The 19,085-nt window shown below is 55.6% G+C and overlaps 2 protein-coding genes across 11 annotated transcripts in view; one reads left to right on the top strand and one right to left on the bottom strand.

Annotated features, from left to right (window-relative positions):
• The window catches only part of LOC140075967 (uncharacterized), a 183,254-nt gene that overhangs the window by 33,140 nt on the left and 131,029 nt on the right, over window positions 1–19,085 (bottom strand). The gene's annotated exons all lie outside the window — the stretch shown is intronic.
• The window catches only part of LOC140075966 (uncharacterized), a 116,912-nt gene that overhangs the window by 93,610 nt on the left and 4,217 nt on the right, over window positions 1–19,085 (top strand). For 2 of the 10 annotated variants that reach the window (XM_072122425.1, XM_072122435.1), the window contains exons 1-2: window positions 9,481–9,592; window positions 14,845–14,982. The exons of 1 other annotated variant lie outside the window; for it this stretch is intronic. In XM_072122425.1, the coding sequence (XP_071978526.1) occupies window positions 9,586–9,592; window positions 14,845–14,982 (145 nt within the window). In that variant the 5' untranslated portion in view covers window positions 9,481–9,585. Of the gene's footprint in view, window positions 1–9,480; window positions 9,593–9,957; window positions 10,115–13,719; window positions 14,316–14,350; window positions 14,592–14,844; window positions 14,983–19,085 lie in introns of those variants that run through there. 7 more of the 10 variants (XM_072122426.1, XM_072122427.1, XM_072122428.1 and 4 more) reach the window with 7 other exon arrangements.

Genomic DNA, 19,085 nt, shown 5'->3' with positions numbered 1-19,085 from the left:
TGACCCGCTGATACAAGGCAGGATGGATCCATGACACCACCACCACCAGCCTGAGCCGCTGATACAAGGCAGGATGGATCCATGACACCACCACCACCAGCCTGACCCGCTGATACAAGGCAGGATGGATCCATGACACCACCACCAGCAGCCTGAGCCGCTGATACAAGGCAGGATGGATCCATGACACCACCAGCCTGAGCCGCTGATACAAGGCAGGATGGATCCATGACACCACCACCACCAGCCTGACCCGCTGATACAAGGCAGGATGGATCCATGACACCACCACCACCAGCCTGAGCCGCTGATACAAGGCAGGATGGATCCATGACACCAGCACCACCAGCCTGACCCGCTGATACAAGGCAGGATGGATCCATGACACCACCACCACCAGCCTGAGCCGCTGATACAAGGCAGGATGGATCCATGACACCACCAGCACCAGCCTGACCCGCTGATACAAGGCAGGATGGATCCATGACACCACCACCACCAGCCTGACCCGCTGATACAAGGCAGGATGGATCCATGACACCACCACCACCAGCCTGACCCGCTGATACAAGGCAGGATGGATCCATGACACCACCAGCACCAGCCTGACCCGCTGATACAAGGCAGGATGGATCCATGACACCACCACCACCAGCCTGACCCGCTGATACAAGGCAGGATGGATCCATGACACCACCAGCACCAGCCTGACCCGCTGATACAAGGCAGGATGGATCCATGACACCACCACCACCAGCCTGACCCGCTGATACAAGGCAGGATGGATCCATGACACCACCACCACCAGCCTGACCCGCTGATACAAGGCAGGATGGATCCATGACACCACCACCACCAGCCTGAGCCGCTGTTACAAGGCAGGATGGATCCATGACACCACCACCACCAGCCTGACCCGCTGATACAAGGCAGGATGGATCCATGACACCACCACCACCAGCCTGAGCCGCTGATACAAGGCAGGATGGATCCATGACACCACCACCAGCCTGAGCCGCTGATACAAGGCAGGATGGATCCATGACACCACCACCACCAGCCTGAGCCGCTGATACAAGGCAGGATGGATCCATGACACCACCACCACCAGCCTGAGCCGCTGATACAAGGCAGGATGGATCCATGACACCACCACCAGCCTGACCCGCTGATACAAGGCAGGATGGATCCATGACACCACCACCACCAGCCTGACCCGCTGATACAAGGCAGGATGGATCCATGACACCACCACCACCAGCCTGACCCGCTGATACAAGGCAGGATGGATCCATGACACCACCAGCACCAGCCTGACCCGCTGATACAAGGCAGGATGGATCCATGACACCACCACCACCAGCCTGACCCGCTGATACAAGGCAGGATGGATCCATGACACCACCACCACCAGCCTGACCTGCTGATACAAGGCAGGATGGATCCATGACACCACCACCACCAGCCTGAGCCGCTGATACAAGGCAGGATGGATCCATGACACCACCACCACCAGCCTGAGCCGCTGATACAAGGCAGGATGGATCCATGACACCACCACCACCAGCCTGACCCGCTGATACAAGGCAGGATGGATCCATGACACCACCACCACCAGCCTGACCCGCTGATACAAGGCAGGATGGATCCATGACACCACCACCACCAGCCTGAGCCGCTGATACAAGGCAGGATGGATCCATGACACCACCAGCACCAGCCTGACCCGCTGATACAAGGCAGGATGGATCCATGACACCACCACCACCAGCCTGACCCGCTGATACAAGGCAGGATGGATCCATGACACCACCACCACCAGCCTGACCTGCTGATACAAGGCAGGATGGATCCATGACACCACCACCACCAGCCTGAGCCGCTGATACAAGGCAGGATGGATCCATGACACCACCACCACCAGCCTGAGCCGCTGATACAAGGCAGGATGGATCCATGACACCACCACCACCAGCCTGACCCGCTGATACAAGGCAGGATGGATCCATGACACCACCACCACCAGCCTGACCCGCTGATACAAGGCAGGATGGATCCATGACACCACCACCACCAGCCTGAGCCGCTGATACAAGGCAGGATGGATCCATGACACCACCAGCACCAGCCTGACCCGCTGATACAAGGCAGGATGGATCCATGACACCACCACCACCAGCCTGACCCGCTGATACAAGGCAGGATGGATCCATGACACCACCACCACCAGCCTGACCTGCTGATACAAGGCAGGATGGATCCATGACACCACCACCACCAGCCTGAGCCGCTGATACAAGGCAGGATGGATCCATGACACCACCACCACCAGCCTGAGCCGCTGATACAAGGCAGGATGGATCCATGACACCACCACCACCAGCCTGACCCGCTGATACAAGGCAGGATGGATCCATGACACCACCACCACCAGCCTGACCCGCTGATACAAGGCAGGATGGATCCATGACACCACCACCACCAGCCTGAGCCGCTGATACAAGGCAGGATGGATCCATGACACCACCACCACCAGCCTGAGCCGCTGATACAAGGCAGGATGGATCCATGACACCAGCACCACCAGCCTGAGCCGCTGATACAAGGCAGGATGGATCCATGACACCAGCACCACCAGCCTGACCCGCTGATACAAGGCAGGATGGATCCATGACACCACCACCACCAGCCTGACCCGCTGATACAAGGCAGGATGGATCCATGACACCACCACCACCAGCCTGAGCCGCTGATACAAGGCAGGATGGATCCATGACACCACCACCACCAGCCTGAGCCGCTGATACAAGGCAGGATGGATCCATGACACCACCAGCACCAGCCTGACCCGCTGATACAAGGCAGGATGGATCCATGACACCACCACCACCAGCCTGACCCGCTGATACAAGGCAGGATGGACCCATGACACCACCACCACCAGCCTGACCCGCTGATACAAGGCAGGATGGATCCATGACACCACCACCACCAGCCTGACCCGCTGATACAAGGCAGGATGGATCCATGACACCAGCACCACCAGCCTGAGCCGCTGATACAAGGCAGGATGGACCCATGACACCACCACCACCAGCCTGACCCGCTGATACAAGGCAGGATGGATCCATGACACCACCACCACCAGCCTGAGCCGCTGATACAAGGCAGGATGGATCCATGACACCACCACCACCAGCCCGAGCCGCTGATACAAGGCAGGATGGATCCATGACACCACCACCACCAGCCTGACCCGCTGATACAAGGCAGGATGGATCCATGACACCACCACCACCAGCCTGAGCCGCTGATACAAGGCAGGATGGATCCATGACACCACCACCACCAGCCTGACCCGCTGATACAAGGCAGGATGGATCCATGACACCACCACCACCAGCCTGAGCCGCTGATACAAGGCAGGATGGATCCATGACACCACCACCACCAGCCTGACCCGCTGATACAAGGCAGGATGGATCCATGACACCACCACCACCAGCCTGATCCGCTGATATAAGGCAGGATGGATCCATGACACCACCACCACCAGCCTGAGCCGCTGATACAAGGCAGGATGGATCCATGACACCAGCACCACCAGCCTGAGCCGTTATACAAGGCAGGATGGATCCATGACACCAGCACCACCAGCCTGACCCGCTGATACAAGGCAGGATGGATCCATGACACCAGCACCACCAGCCTGAGCCACTGATACAAGGCAGGATGGATCCATGACACCAGCACCACCAGCCTGACCCGCTGATACAAGGCAGGATGGATCCATGACACCACCAGCACCAGCCTGACCCGCTGATACAAGGCAGGATGGATCCATGACACCAGCACCACCAGCCTGAGCCGCTGATACAAGGCAGGATGGATCCATGACACCAGCACCACCAGCCTGAGCCGCTGATACAAGGCAAGATGGATCCAAATTCTGACCCTACCACCCGAATGTCGCAGCAGAAATCGAGACTCATCAGACCAGGCAACGTTTTTCCAATCTTCTACTGTCCAATTTCGATGAGCTTGTGCAAATTGTAGCCGCAGTTTCCTGTTCTTAGCTGAAAGGAGTGGCACCCGGTGTGGTCTTCTGCTGCTGTAGCCCATCTGCCTCAGAGTTGGACGTACTGTGCGTTCAGAGATGCTCTTCTGCCTACCTTGGTTGTAACGGGTGGCGATTTGAGTCACTGTTGCCTTTCTATTAGCTCGAACCAGTCTGCCCATTCTCCTCTGACCTCTGGCATCAACAAGGCATTTCCGCCCACAGAACTGCCGCTCACTGGATGTTTTTTCTTTTTCGGACCATTCTCTGTAAACCCTAGAGATGGTTGTGCGTGAAAATCCCAGTAGATCAGCAGTTTCTGAAATACTCAGACCAGCCCTTCTGGCACCAACAACCATGCCACGTTCAAAGGCCACAAATCACCTTTCTTCCCCATACTAATGCTCGGGAGAACTGCAGGAGATTGTCTTGACCATGTCTACATGCCTAAATGTACTGCCGCCATGTGATTGGCTGATTAGAAGTGGAGTGTTAACGAGCAGTTGGACAGGTGGACCTAATAAAGTGGCCGGTGAGTGTATATATGATGTGTATATATGATGTGTGTATATGATGTGTGTATATATGATGTGTATATATGATGTGTGTATATGATGTGTGTATATGATGTGTGTATATGATGTGTATATATCTTCCTTCCATGCATCTCCATTACTTCCCGCCAGCCTCGTCCTAATTAGCCTAATTGATCTGGGGAGGCGTCGCCCATCACTCCAGGAGGTTGAGCTTCAAAGGTTTTCCGCAGACTCCTCGGCACCGACTGCTGAAAAAGCTAAAAGAGCTTCTCCCCATGTTTTAAATCAGAGACAAAGTGTCATGAAATCTCAGCCCAATATGTTGGTTCTGGACAGTTCTGGGTTTATGATCCAGCTCAGTCCATACATCTTTGTAATTTGTATCTCCAGGGGATTGCATCGCTACGTCTCAGTAGATTCTCGGATGCTTGGACACCGAGATATAAATATCTCTGAATGGAACCAGAACAAATGGGTCAGGTTTGGTATCAATGTCATCCAGAGAATCAGCCGGATCCAATGATACCAGAACCTTGACCCTATGACTTCCCCTTGAGAATCTATGACTTCTCCAATGTTCTGGATGTAATAGGAGGTAGGTGGGTCCTATGAGCCCTCCTGGGGGGTGCAGGGGGGTGTCTGCACCTAATATAAACAGGGGGTCCCCGAGTCCCAGGGTCTGTGCCTGGGGAAATGATTCACCATCACAAACGCAGGAAGGATCTTTAAGTGCGGCCAATAAGTTTTCATTAGGCCCATACACAAGGTAACTACCACGCTGCATGCTGATACTTGTAGTCCTACCCGTGCACTCTGTACTCTGTATAACTGTATATATAACTATTGTGTGTAATGTTTGTCTCCTCTGCCCTTAAGGCAATTAAATATAAAATTTATCCTGCGTTGCTTTATTATCTCAATCCACGAATCCCCACGTCCGTGTCTTGGTTATATACATGCCACCGGGTTGGTTCCTCACCCTATATAATCCCATTACGGATCGGGCTTATAGTAAAGGAGAACTGGTGGCAGCTTATTGGGTTGTTAAGGTTTTGTTTCACTAAAGCAAGTGCAAGGTTCCTCTAGACATTCAGGGCGCATTCACACGTTCCGCTACATTAGCGCAGAGGGGGCATAACGCGATATTAGCGCACAGGGGGTGGGGCTTGGGCCGATCACATATGCGTTTCCCGGGAAACGCATGCAGTTGATAAACCGATTGTATGCGTTTCTCTGGAAACGCATATGCGATCGCCCCCCTAGCCCCGCCCACTGCGCACTAGCATTATATTATGAACGCGACGCTAGCGGAACGTGTGAACGCGCCCTCAGGGTTGTAATTTATTGTTGTGGCATCTTTGGAGGTTGCACAGACAACACTAAATCACTTCCTGCGCTGCTCAGAACCCGTGCGTTCTGGGAGTGTCTATAAAAAGCTTATTAACCTTACGTACCGCTCAGGGCGCGTTTTTCTGATGCAGTTTTTGAAGCCAAAAGCAGGTATGGATCATAATGGATACAAACTTATCATTGAGAAGAGTTACTTCTCCTTTTTTTAACTCCACTCCTGGTTTGGACAAAAACTGCTTCTGAAAAAGCCAACGTGTGAATGCACCCTCAGGGGTCCGAAACGTCATGTTTTCCTTCACAATGCATGAAGACATATCCCTTTAACTGAGCCTGGAGGAGGGAACATACATGGAGACATATCCCTTTAACTGGGCATGGAGGAGGGAACATACATGAAGACATATCCCTTTAACTGGGCATGGTGGAGTGAACATACATGCAGACATATCCCTTTAACTGGGCCTGGAGGAGGGAACATACATGGAGACATATCCCTTTACCTGGGTCTGGAGGAGGGAACATACATGGAGACATATCCCTTTAACTGGGCATGGAGGAGGGAACATACATGAAGACATATCCCTTTACCTGGGCATGGAGGAGGGAACATACATGGAGACATATCCCTTTACCTGGGTCTGGAGGAGGGAACATACATGGAGACATATCCCTTTAACTGGGCAAGAAGGAGTGAACATACATGGAGACATATCCCTTTAACTGGGCCCGGAGGAGTGAACATACATTGAGACATATCCCTTTAACTGGGCATGGAGGAAGGAACATACAAGGAGACATATCCCTTTAACTTGGCCTGGAGGAGGGAACATACATGGAGACATATCCCTTTAACTGGGCATGGAGGAGTGAACATACATGGAGACATATCCCTTTAACTGGGCCTGGAGGAGGGAACATACATGGAGACATATCCCTTTAACTGGGCATGGAGGAGGGAACATACATGAAGACATATCCCTTTACCTGGGCATGGAGGAGGGAACATACATGGAGACATATCCCTTTACCTGGGTCTGGAGGAGGGAACATACATGGAGACATATCCCTTTAAATGGGCATGGAGGAGGGAACATACATGGAGACATATCCCTTTAACTGGTCCTGGAGGAGGGAACATACATGCAGACATATCCCTTTAACTGGGCCTGGAGGAGTGAACATACAAGGAGACATGTCCCTTTAACTGGGCCTGGAGGAGGGAACATACATGGAGACATATCCCTTTAACTGGGCCTTGAGGAGGGAACATACATGGAAACATATCCCTTTAACTGGGCCTGGAGGAGGGAACATACATGGAGACATATCCCTTTAACTGGGCATGGAGGAGGGAACATACATGGAGACATATCCCTTTAACTGGGCCTTGAGGAGGGAACATACATGGAGACATATCCCTTTAACTGGGCCTGGAGGAGGGAACATACGTGCAGAGATATCCCTTTACCTGGGTCTGGAGGAGGGAACATACATGCAGACATATCCCTTTAACTGGGCCTGGAGGAGGGAACATACATGCAGACATATCCCTTTAACTGGGCCTGGAGGAGTGAACATACATGGAGACATATCCCTTTAACTGGGCCTGGAGGAAGGAACATACATGGAGACATATCCCTTTAACTGAGCCTGGAGGAGGGAACATACATGGAGACATATCCCTTTAACTGGGCCTGGAGGAGGGAACATACATGCAGACATATCCCTTTAACTGAGCCTGGAGGAGGGAACATACATGCAGACATATCCCTTTAACTGAGCCTGGAGGGGGGAACATACATGCAGACATATCCCTTTAACTGAGCCTGGAGGAGGGAACATACATGGAGACATATCCCTTTAACTGGGCCTGGAGGAGGGAACATACAGGAACATCCTCCTCCTCCCCCTGCCCCGCCTCCTTCCCTCTTCTCCTCCGCTTGTTCCGCCTCCCTCTCCTCCCCTACACCGCCTCCTCTCCTCCCCTACCTTGCCTCCTCTCCTCCCCTACACCGCCTCCTCTCCTCCCCTACACCGCCTCCTCTCCTCCCCTACCTCTCCTCCTCTCCTCACCTACACCGCCTCCTCTCCTCCCCTACACCGCCTCCTCTCCTCCCCTACCTCGCCTCCTCTCCTCACCTACACCGCCTCCTCTCCTCCCCTACACCGCCTCCTCTCCTCCCCTACCTCGCCTCCTCTCCTCACCTACACCGCCTCCTCTCCTCCCCTACACCGCCTCCTCTCCTCCCCTACACCGCCTCCTCTCCTCCCCTACCTCGCCTCCTCTCCTCACCTACACCGCCTCCTCTCCTCCCCTACACCGCCTCCTCTCCTCCCCTACCTCGCCTCCTCTCCTCACCTACACCGCCTCCTCTCCTCCCCTACCTCGCCTCCTCTCCTCACCTACACCGCCTCCTCTCCTCCCCTACACCGCCTCCTCTCCTCCCCTACCTCGCCTCCTCTCCTCCCCTACACCGCCTCCTCTCCTCCCCTACACCGCCTCCTCTCCTCCCCTACCTCGCCTCCTCTCCTCCCCTACCTCGCCTCCTCTCCTCACCTACACCGCCTCCTCTCCTCCCCTACACCGCCTCCTCTCCTCCCCTACCTCGCCTCCTCTCCTCACCTACACCGCCTCCTCTCCTCCCCTACCTCGCCTCCTCTCCTCCCCTACACCGCCTCCTCTCCTCCCCTACACCGCCTCCTCTCCTCCCCTACCTCGCCTCCTCTCCTCCCCTACACCGCCTCCTCTCCTCCCCTACCTTGCCTCCTCTCCTCCCCTACACCGCCTCCTCTCCTCCCCTACACCGCCTCCTCTCCTCCCCTACCTTGCCTCCTCTCCTCCCCTACACCGCCTCCTCTCCTCCCCTACACCGCCTCCTCTCCTCCCCTACCTCTCCTCCTCTCCTCACCTACACCGCCTCCTCTCCTCCCCTACACCGCCTCCTCTCCTCCCCTACCTCGCCTCCTCTCCTCACCTACACCGCCTCCTCTCCTCCCCTACACCGCCTCCTCTCCTCCCCTACCTCGCCTCCTCTCCTCACCTACACCGCCTCCTCTCCTCCCCTACCTCGCCTCCCTCTCCTCCCCTACACCGCCTCCTCTCCTCCCCTACCTTGCCTCCTCTCCTCCCCTACACCGCCTCCTCTCCTCCCCTACACCGCCTCCTCTCCTCCCCTACCTCTCCTCCTCTCCTCCCCTACCTCTCCTCCTCTCCTCCCCTACACCGCCTCCTCTCCTCCCCTACCTCGCCTCCTCTCCTCCCCTACACCGCCTCCTCTCCTCCCCTACACCGCCTCCTCTCCTCCCCTACCTCGCCTCCTCTCCTCACCTACACCGCCTCCTCTCCTCCCCTACACCGCCTCCTCTCCTCCCCTACCTCGCCTCCTCTCCTCACCTACACCGCCTCCTCTCCTCCCCTACCTCGCCTCCTCTCCTCCCCTACACCGCCTCCTCTCCTCCCCTACACCGCCTCCTCTCCTCCCCTACCTCGCCTCCTCTCCTCCCCTACACCGCCTCCTCTCCTCCCCTACACCGCCTCCTCTCCTCCCACGTCCCGCCTCCTCTCCTGTCCCTGTAGTGTGAGGAGACGCAGGTTACAGTCTGTAGGAAGAGGACCGGGGAAGCTGCGGCACTGCAGGGCACATGGAAGGTAATAGTGCGCATGTGCAGTGTTATATGTGTGATCACTGCCTGTAATGTGTTACATTGTATCTGTACTGTGTATGTGTATGATCCGCGCATGTGCAGTGTTATATGTGTGATCACGTGTTACATTGTATCTGTGTATGTGTATGATCCGCGCGTGTGCAGTGTGTACTGTAGTCACGTGTATATTGCGTTGGCTCTCACTTCCTATTGGCTGCAGTGTGTCAGCTGATCAGTGTAGAGCCACCGAGCCGACTGGGGGAGAGCAGCAGTTACACAGGACGCCGCTAGCAGCAGGGGGCGCCAGCGAGCATCACACAGGACGCCGCTAGCAGCAGGGGGCGCCAGCGAGCATCACACAGGACACCGCTAGCAGCAGGGGGCGCCAGCGAGCATCACACAGGACGCCGCTAGCAGCAGGGGGCGCCAGCGAGCATCACACAGGGAGATATCACTTCCTGAGATTACTATTTACAATGCATGGAGCTGAGTTACAGTCTTTGTTGTGGTGGACAATCCCTTTAAGGTACAAGAGGCGCAAAAAAAAGGAATAAAAACACTGCCAGGTTTCAGTTTTAGTCCAAAATCAAGTGTTCCCCTTTGTTCTGGGTTTCTTGTCCCTTCCCACCAGGATGTCCCTGTGCGGTGCCCCTTTGCGGTGCCCCCGTGCGATGTCCCCGTGCGGTGCTCCTGTGCGGTGCCCCCGTGCGGTGCCCCGGTGCGGTGCTCCTGTGCGGTGCCCCCTTGCGATGTCCCCGTGTGATGTCCCCGTGCGGTGCCCCCGTGCGGTGCCCCCGTGCGGTGCTCCTGTGCGGTGCCCCCGTGCGGTGTCCCCATGCGGTGCCCCCTTGCGATGTCCCCTTGCGATGTCCCCTTGCGGTGCCCCCGTGCGATGTCCCCGTGCGGTGTCCCCGTGCGGTGCCCCCGTGCCATGTCCCCGTGCGGTGCCCCCGTGCCATGTCCCCGTGCGGTGCCCCCGTGCCGTGTCCCCGTGCGGTGCCCCCGTGCCGTGTCCCCGTGCGGTGCCCCCGTGCCGTGTCCCCGTGCGGTGCCCCCGTGCCATGTCCCCGTGCGGTGCCCCCGTGCCATGTCCCCGTGCGGTGCTCCCGTGCCATGTCCCCGTGCGGTGCTCCCGTGCCATGTCCCCGTGCGGTGCCCCCGTGCCATGTCCCCGTGCGGTGTCCCCGTGCGGTGCCCCCGTGCCATGTCCCCGTGCGGTGCCCCCGTGCCATGTCCCCGTGCCATGTCCCCGTGCGGTGCCCCCGTGCCATGTCCCCGTGCGGTGCTCCCGTGCCATGTCCCCGTGCGGTGCTCCCGTGCCATGTCCCCGTGCGGTGCTCCCGTGCCATGTCCCCGTGCGGTGCCCCTGTGCCATGTCCCCGTGCGGTGCCCCTGTGCCATGTCCCCGTGCGGTGCCCCTGTGATTCCACATCCTGAACAATAGGGAACACAAATCCCTGCAGACAAGACGGCTGCGGGGCCATTGTCATCCTCACATCCACGTTCCATCCGTGTATAATGTACATTTCCCCTCCGGGGGATCCTATAGAATTATTAAAGGAAACCTACCACTTCTGAAGGTAGGTATGAGATACAAACACCGGGCACCAGCTCAGGGTGAGCTGGTGCCGGTGCTTAGTCTCGTTAGTGTTAAAACCGCGGTATCGCGGTTTTAACACTTTTGAAACTTTCTAGCAGAAACTGCTTCGGCGCTGCGCGCGACCGTGCGCGCGCAACGCCTGCGGCGTTTCCAATGTAGGCGCGCGCACGATCGTGTGCACGAAGCGCCGAAGCAGTTTCTGCTAGAAAGTTTCAAAAGTGTTAAAACCGCGATACCGCGGTTTTAACACTAACGAGACTAAGCACCGGCACCAGCTCACCCTGAGCTGGTGCCCGGTGTTTGTATCTCATACCTACCTTCAGAAGTGGTAGGTTTCCTTTAAGATACAAGAGAAATCTGCAGAAAATGGAGAATATTGGGGGATATAAGAAAGCCTTTAAAAAATGCGGTAAAATTGGTGAAACTCCATTTTCTTAGTTTTTGACTTTTATTGATCGGAGGAGTCATTGTTATTGGTTGTTGTTGTTGTCATGGAGATAACAATGGGGCACATTTACTTACCCGGCCCATTCGCGATCCAGCGGCGCGTTCTCTGCACAGGATTCGGGTCCGGCTGGGATTTAAGATGGTAGTTCCTCCGCCGTCCACCAGGTGGCGCTGCAGCGCCGAAAATAATCTTAACGCCCCGGAATGCACCATCCCATAGCAGGTGAAGGTGAGCGCTCCCCAAGCGACACATTTTCGGATTTTAAATGCGGCGGTTTTTCCGAATACGTCGGGTTTTCGTTCGGACACGCCCCCCCCCCCGATTTCTGTCGCGCGCATGCCGGCCCCGATGCGCCACAATCCGATCGCGTGCGCCAAAAACTCGGGCAATTCATGTACAAGCGGCGCAAATAGGAAATATTCGGGTAACACGTCGGGAAAACGCGAATCGGGCCCTTAGTAAATGACCCCCAATGTGTAAAGATCTTATTGTGTTTCGGTTCTTACATAATTAGAACCTTCTGTCCGTTTCCTCATCTTCCGGCGCTGATAACTTTTCATACTTGGTTGCTCGGATTTGTGTGAGGTGAAGCTCAGGGGTTTTTGTCACCATTTTGGGGACCGTTGATGCTTTTTGATGACTTTTTATTACATTTTATTTATATGTTCAAAATGACATAAAATAATGTGTCAGATATTTGGGGTCATTTTCCGTTCTGGGGTTTAACGCTGGGAATAATCACTTATTATATTTGGATCGATCTGGACCCAACAAAACGTAACGTAAGTTTTAGGTAGTAACAATAGTCACTGTTACATTTGGGGGGGGGGGGGGGGGGGCGTATTAGGAATTTTGCCCCCAGGCCCAGAGAACTGTAGTTATGCCACTGTGTAGAGGTATAGGGGTGCAGGGATGTAGAAGTATAGGGGTGCAGGGATGTAGAAGTATAGGGGTGCAGGGATGTAGAGGTATAGGGGTGCAAGGATGTAGAAGTATAGGGGCGCTGGGAGGTAGAGGTATAGGGGCGCAGGGATGTGGAGGTATAGGGGCGCAGGGATGTAGAGGTATAGTGGCGCAGGGATGTGGAGGTATAGGGGTGCAGGGATGTAGAGGTATAGGGGCGCAGGGATGTGGAGGTATAGGGGCGCAGGGATGTGGAGGTATAGGGGCGCAGGGATGTGGAGGTATAGGGGCGCAGGGATGTGGAGGTATAGGGGCGCAGGGATGTGGAGGTATAGGGGCGCAGGGATGTGGAGGTATAGGGGCGCGGGGATGTGGAGGTATAGGGGCGCGGGGATGTGGAGGAGTAGGGGCGCGGGGATGTGGAGGAGTAGGGGCGCGGGGATGTGGAGGAGTAGGGGCGCGGGGATGTGGAGGAGTAGGGGCGCGGGGATGTGGAGGAGTAGGGGAGCGGGGATGTGGAGGTGTAGGGGCGAGGGGATGTGGAGGAGTAGGGGCGAGGGGATGTGGAGGAGTAGGGGAGCGGGGATGTGGAGGTGTAGGGGCGCGGGGATGTGGAGGAGTAGGGGCGCGGGGATGTGGAGGAGTAGGGGCGCGGGGATGTGGAGGAGTAGGGGCGCGGGGATGTAGGGGCGCGGGGATGTAGGGGCACAGGATGTAGAGGTATCGGGGTGTAGAGGGGTAGGGGTGCAGGGGCGTAGAGGGATAGGGCGCAGGGGTGTAGAGGGGCCACGATGCAGAGGTATCGGAGGGGGCAGGAGTTATATGGATCTAGAGGTATAGGGGAGCAGGAATGCAGGCGTAAGTAATACTTGGGCCCGGAGCCCCCTCCGGGGAGGGTCTATTGTAATATTGACTGTATTTAGCAGCCCAGTGACGAGGGATTTTAGGGATTACTATGTAATGGACATCAATCTACTGATGAGTGAAATTCCTATGAGCTTTCTGAGTAGATCTCTAGCCCTGTAGAGCGTTCCGGCTGCATCACTGCCCATCTATTATCTCTCACCTATTATCTATCATCTATTATCTATCATCTATTATCTATCACCTATCATCTATTATCTATCATCTATTATCTATCATCTATTATCTATCACCTATTATCTATCACCTATCATCTATTATCTATCATCTATTATCTATCATCTATTATCTATCACCTATTATCTATCACCTATCATCTATTATCTATCATCTATTATCTATCATCTATTATCTATCACCTATTATCTATCACCTATTAGTAATTACTGATTGCTGACTACATAAGATAAGACGGTGACACATAACGCGCAGTTCTGCATGAGCTCAGCTCCATCCACTGACCAATGTACCACAGAATTATATAGGGTAGTTCTTCTCTGCAAAATGTTTTGCAAAAATAATCTATAGAATACAGGTCCCCTACTTAAGGACACCCGACTAACAGACGGACCCCTCTGCCCACTGTGACCTCTCTGGATGCTTTACTATAGCCCCAGACTGCACTGATCAGCTGTAAAGTGTCTGTAATGAAGCTTTATTGATAATCCTTGGTCCAATTACAGCAAAAATTTAGAAACTCCAATTGTCACTGGGACAAAAGAAAAAAAATTTGTCTAGAACTTCAATTATAAAATATACAGTTTCGACTTACATACAAATTCAGCTTAAGAACAAACCTCCGGACCCTATCTTGTATGTAACCTGGGGACTGCTTGTATATAGAGGGGGCAGGTAAGTACTGACCTTAATGACTGTTCTGCCCTTACATCAGGACAGGGAACATTGTTACCATAATATGAGATCCTCCATGATGTCACCTGTACGACACGAAACATGAAATAGATCTAAAATCCAAAGCAAAATCCATACCCCTGATACTAAACACATGTGGGTGAAACACCCTGGGGACCTCCTGGGGACCTGACTTCAGGGCCATAGAACTTGCGCAGCAACAAAACCGGCAGCGATTGGGACAATCTGAGGGACAGAGGCCCAATGGATATTTAGGTTTGGCATTTATTCTATGGGGCTCAATGAGGCTTTCACCTTCACCTGATTTATCTATGTCAGTCCTTATTAACAAGTCTATAGAAATCTGATGGAATATTGACTCTCGCCACAATGTTTCCTCTTGTACAATCTCCATTTTCTCCTCTGTCTCTTGTATCTTATTAATTACATGAAATCTTCTCATCAGTCGCAGTGAGATGGTAGAGATAAGTTATTACATGGGATGATGACGTCCATATTCACTTCCCAGGAGCAGAACCTTCTAACATGGATGGAAGTGACACTGAGGAGAAGGTGATCCCCAAGGTGGAGGAAGAAGAGGCGGAGGAGGAGGAGGAGGGAGCCTGGGAAGGAGGACATGTCGCTGGGGCCGGGGACCCCCAGAATGGTGAGAACTGATGGACTTATCAGTCATTACTTTCTAGAACTGATTCCTCCTCTGTTCCCCTTTCTTCTCCTTATATCCACTTCTCCAAAATGTGTCCAAGAATCTGATCAGTGTCCGCAGTATCAGGGCTTGAAACCGGATGGTAGATTTGCCTTACAGAATATATTGTACTTATTATACTGGGGGAAATGTGTGGATGAAGGGAGTAGAGAAATATTGATCAAAAGTTGTAGAAGTTAGTGGCTAAGAGATGCGAGCATGCTCCTCTCTGCTCCTCTCCCGCCTCTCTCTCTGCTCCTCTCCCGCCTCTCTCTCTGCTCCTCTCCCGCCTCTCTCTCTGCTCCTCTCCCCCTCTCCCTCTCTGCTCCTCTCCCGCCTCTCTCTCTCTCTCTCTCTCTCTCTCTCTGCTCCTCTCCCGCCTCTCTCTCTCTGCTCCTCTCCCGCCTCTCTCTCTCTCTCTCTCTCTGCTCCTCTCCCGCCTCTCTCTCTCTGCTCCTCTCCCGCCTCTCTCTCTCTCTCTGCTCCTCTCCCACCTCTCTCTCTCTCTCTGCTCCTCTCCCGCCTCTTCTCTCTCTCTCTCTGCTCCTCTCCCGCCTCTCTCTCTCTCTCTGCTCCTCTCCCACCTCTCTCTCTCTCTCTCTGCTCCTCTCCCGCCTCTCTCTCTCTCTCTCTCTGCTCCTCTTCCGCCTCTCTCTCTCTCTCTGCTCCTCTCCCACCTCTCTCTCTCTCTCTGCTCCTCTCCCACCCCTCTCTCTCTCTCTGCTCCTCTCCCACCTCTCTTTCTCTCTCTGCTCCTCTCCCACCTCTCTCTCTCTCTCTGCTCCTCTCCCACCTCTCTCTCTCTCTCTGCTCCTCTCCACCTCTCTCTGCTCCTCTCCCACCTCTCTCTCTCTCTGCTCCTCTCCCACCTCTCTCTCTCTCTCTGCTCCTCTCCCGCCTCTCTCTCTCTCTCTGCTCCTCTCCCCCCTTCTCTCTCTGCCTCCTCTCCCGCCTCTCTCTCTCTGCTCCTCTCCCGCCTCTCTCTCTCTCTGCTCCTCTCCCGCCTCTCTCTCTCTCTCTCTCTCTCTGCTCCTCTCCGGCCCCTCTCTCTCTCTCTCTCTATGCTCCTCTCCGGCCTCTCTCTCTCTCTCTGCTCCTCTCCGGCCTCTCTCTCTCTCTCTGCTCCTCTCCCGCCTCTCTCTCTCTCTGCTCCTCTCCCGCCTCTCTCTCTCTCTCTGCTCCTCTCCCGCCTCTCTCTCTCTCTCTCTCTCTGCTCCTCTCCCGCCTCTCTCTCTCTCTCTCTCTGCTCCGCTCCCGCCTCTCTCTCTCTGCTCCTCTCCCGCCTCTTTCTCTCTCTGCTCCTCTCCCGCCTCTTTCTCTCTCTGCTCCTCTCCCGCCTCTCTCTCTCTCTCTGCTCCTCTCCCGCCTCTCTCTCTCTGCTCCTCTCCCGCCTCTCTCTCTCTCTCTGCTCCTCTCCCGCCTCTCTCTCTCTCTCTGCTCCTCTCCCACCCCTCTCTCTCTGCTCCTCTCCCACCTCTCTCTCTCTCTCTGCTCCTCTCCCACCTCTCTCTCCTCTCTCTGCTCCTCTCCCCTCTCTCTCTCTCTCTCTCTTGCTCCTCCTCCCACCTCTCTCTGCTCCTCTCCCACCTCTCTCTCTCTCTCTGCTCCTCTCCCACCTCTCTCTGCTCCTCTCACCTCTCTCTCTCTCTCTGCTCCTCTCCCACCTCTCTCTCTCTCTCCTGCTCCTCTCCCACCTCTCTCTCTCTCTCCTCTGCTCCTCTCCCGCCTCTCTCTCTCTGCTCCTCTCCCGCCTCTCTCTCTCTGCTCCTCTCCCGCCTCTCTCTCTCTCTGCTCCTCTCCGGCTCTCTCTCTCTCTCTCTGCTCCTCTCCGGCCTCTCTCTCTGCTCCTCTCCCGCCCCTCTCTCTCTCTCTCTGCTCCTCTCCGGCCTCTCTCTCTCTCTCTCTCTGCTCCTCTCCGGCCTCTCTCTCTCTGCTCCTCTCCGGCCTCTCTCTCTCTCTCTCTCTGCTCTCTCCGGCCTCTCTCTCTCTGCTCCTCTCTTCTGGCCTCTCTCTCTCTCTCTCTCTCTGCTCCTCTCCGCCTCTCTCTCTCTCTCTGCTCCTCTCCGGCCTCTCTCTCTCTCTCTCTGCTCCTCTCCGGCCTCTCTCTTCTCTCTCTGCTCCTCTCGGCCTCTCTCTCTCTCTCTCTGCTCCCTCTCCGGCCTCTCTCTCTCTGCTCCTCTCCGGCCTCTCTCTCTCTCTCTCTCTCTGCTCCTCTCCGGCCTCTCTCTCTCTCTCTCTCTGCTCCTCTCCGGCCTCTCTCTCTCTGCTCCTCTCTGCCTTTTTCTCTCTCTCTCTCTCTCTGCTCCTCTCCGGCCTCTCTCTCTCTCTCTCTCTCTCTGCCTCCTCTCCGCCTCTCTCTCTCTCTCTCTCTCTGCTCCTCTCCTTCCTCTCTCTCTCTCTCTGCTCCTCTCCGGCCTCTCTCTCTCTCTCTCTCTCTGCTCCTCTCCGGCCTCTCTCTCTCTCTCTCTCTCTGCTCCTCTCCGGCCTCTCTCTCTCTCTCTCTCTGCTCCTCTCCGGCCTCTCTCTCTCTCTCTCTGCTCCTCTCCGCCTCCTCTCTCTCTCTCTGCTCCTCTCCGCCTCTCTCTCTCTCTCTCTCTGCTCCTCTCCGGCCCCTCTCTCTCTCTCTCTCTCTCTGCTCCTCTCCGGCCTCTCTCTCTCTCTCTCTCTGCTCCTCTCCGGCCCCTCTCTCTCTCTCTCTCTGCTCCTCTCCGCCCTCTCTCTCTCTCTCTCTGCTCCTCTCCGGCCTCTCTCTCTCTCTCTCTTTGCTCCTCTCCGGCCTCTCTCTCTCTCTCTCTCTGCTCCTCTCCGGCCTCTCTCTCTCTCTCTCTGCTCCTCTCCGGCCTCTCTCTCTCTCTCTCTCCCCTCTCCTCTCTGCTCTCTCTCTCTCTCTCTCTGCTCCTCTCCGGCCTCTCTCTCTCTCTCTCTCTGCTCCTCTCCGGCCTCTCTCTCTCCTCTGCTCCTCTCGCCTCTCTCTCTCTCTCTCTGTCCTCTCCGCCTCTTCTCTCTCTCTCTGCTCCTCTCCCGCCTCTCTCTCTCTCTCTGCTCCTCTCCGCCTCTCTCTCTCTCTCTGCTCCTCTCCGGCCTCTCTCTCTCTCTCTCTCTCTCTTCCTCCTCTCCGGCCTCTCTCTCTCTCTCTCTCTGCCTCTCCTCTCTCTCTCTCTCTCTCTGCCTCTCTCTCTCTCTGCTCCTCTCGCTCTCTCTCTCTCTGCTCCTCTCCTCCCTCCTCTCTCTCTCTCTGCTCCTCTCCCACCTCTCTCTCTCTCTCTGCTCCTCTCCCCCTCTCTCTCTCTCTGCTCCTCTCCCACCTCTCTCTCTCTCTCTGCTCCTCTCCCACCTCTCTCTCTCTCTCTGCTCCTCTCCCACCTCTCTCTCTCTCTCTGCTCCTCTCCCCTCCTCTCTGCTCCTCTCCCCCTCTCTCTCTCTCTCTGCTCCTCTCCGCCTCTCTCTCTCTCTCTGCTCCTCTCCCGCCTCTCTCTCTCTCTCTGCTCCTCTCCCGCCTCTCTCTCTCTGCTCCTCTCCCGCCTCTCTCTCTCTGCTCCTCTCCCGGCCTCTCTCTCTCTCTCTCGCTCCTCTCCCGGCCTCTCTCTCTCTCTCTCTCTCTCTGCTCTCTCTCTCCTGCCCTCTCTCTCTCTCTCTCTGCTCCTCTCCCGCCTCTCTCTCTCTCTCTGCTCCTCTCCCGCCCTCTCTCTCTCTCTCTGCTCCTCTCCCGCCTCTCTCTCTCTCTCTCTCTGCTCCTCTCCCGCCTCTCTCTCTCTCTCTCTGCTCCTCTCCCGCCTCTCTCTCTCTCTCTCCTCTCTCTCTGCTCCTCTCCCGCCTCTCTCTCTCTCTCTCTCTGCTCTCTCCCTCCTCTCTCTCTCTGCTCCTCTCCCGCCTCTCTCTCTCTGCTCCTCTCCCGCCTCTCTTCTCTCTCTGCTCCTCTCCGGCCTCTCTCTCTCTCTCTGCCTCCCTCTCCCGCCTCTCTCTCTCTGCTCCTCTCCCCCTCTCTCTCTCTCTCTGCTCCTCTCCCGCCTCTCTCTCTCTCTCTGCTCCTCTCCCTCCCCTCTCTCTCTTGCTCCTCTCCCACC

Source organism: Engystomops pustulosus, chromosome 8 (assembly GCF_040894005.1).
Source record: "Engystomops pustulosus chromosome 8, aEngPut4.maternal, whole genome shotgun sequence".
Lineage (NCBI taxonomy): Eukaryota > Metazoa > Chordata > Amphibia > Anura > Leptodactylidae > Engystomops > Engystomops pustulosus.
Note: the sequence above shows the minus strand (reverse complement) of the source record. Positions and strands in the feature narration are given on the sequence as shown.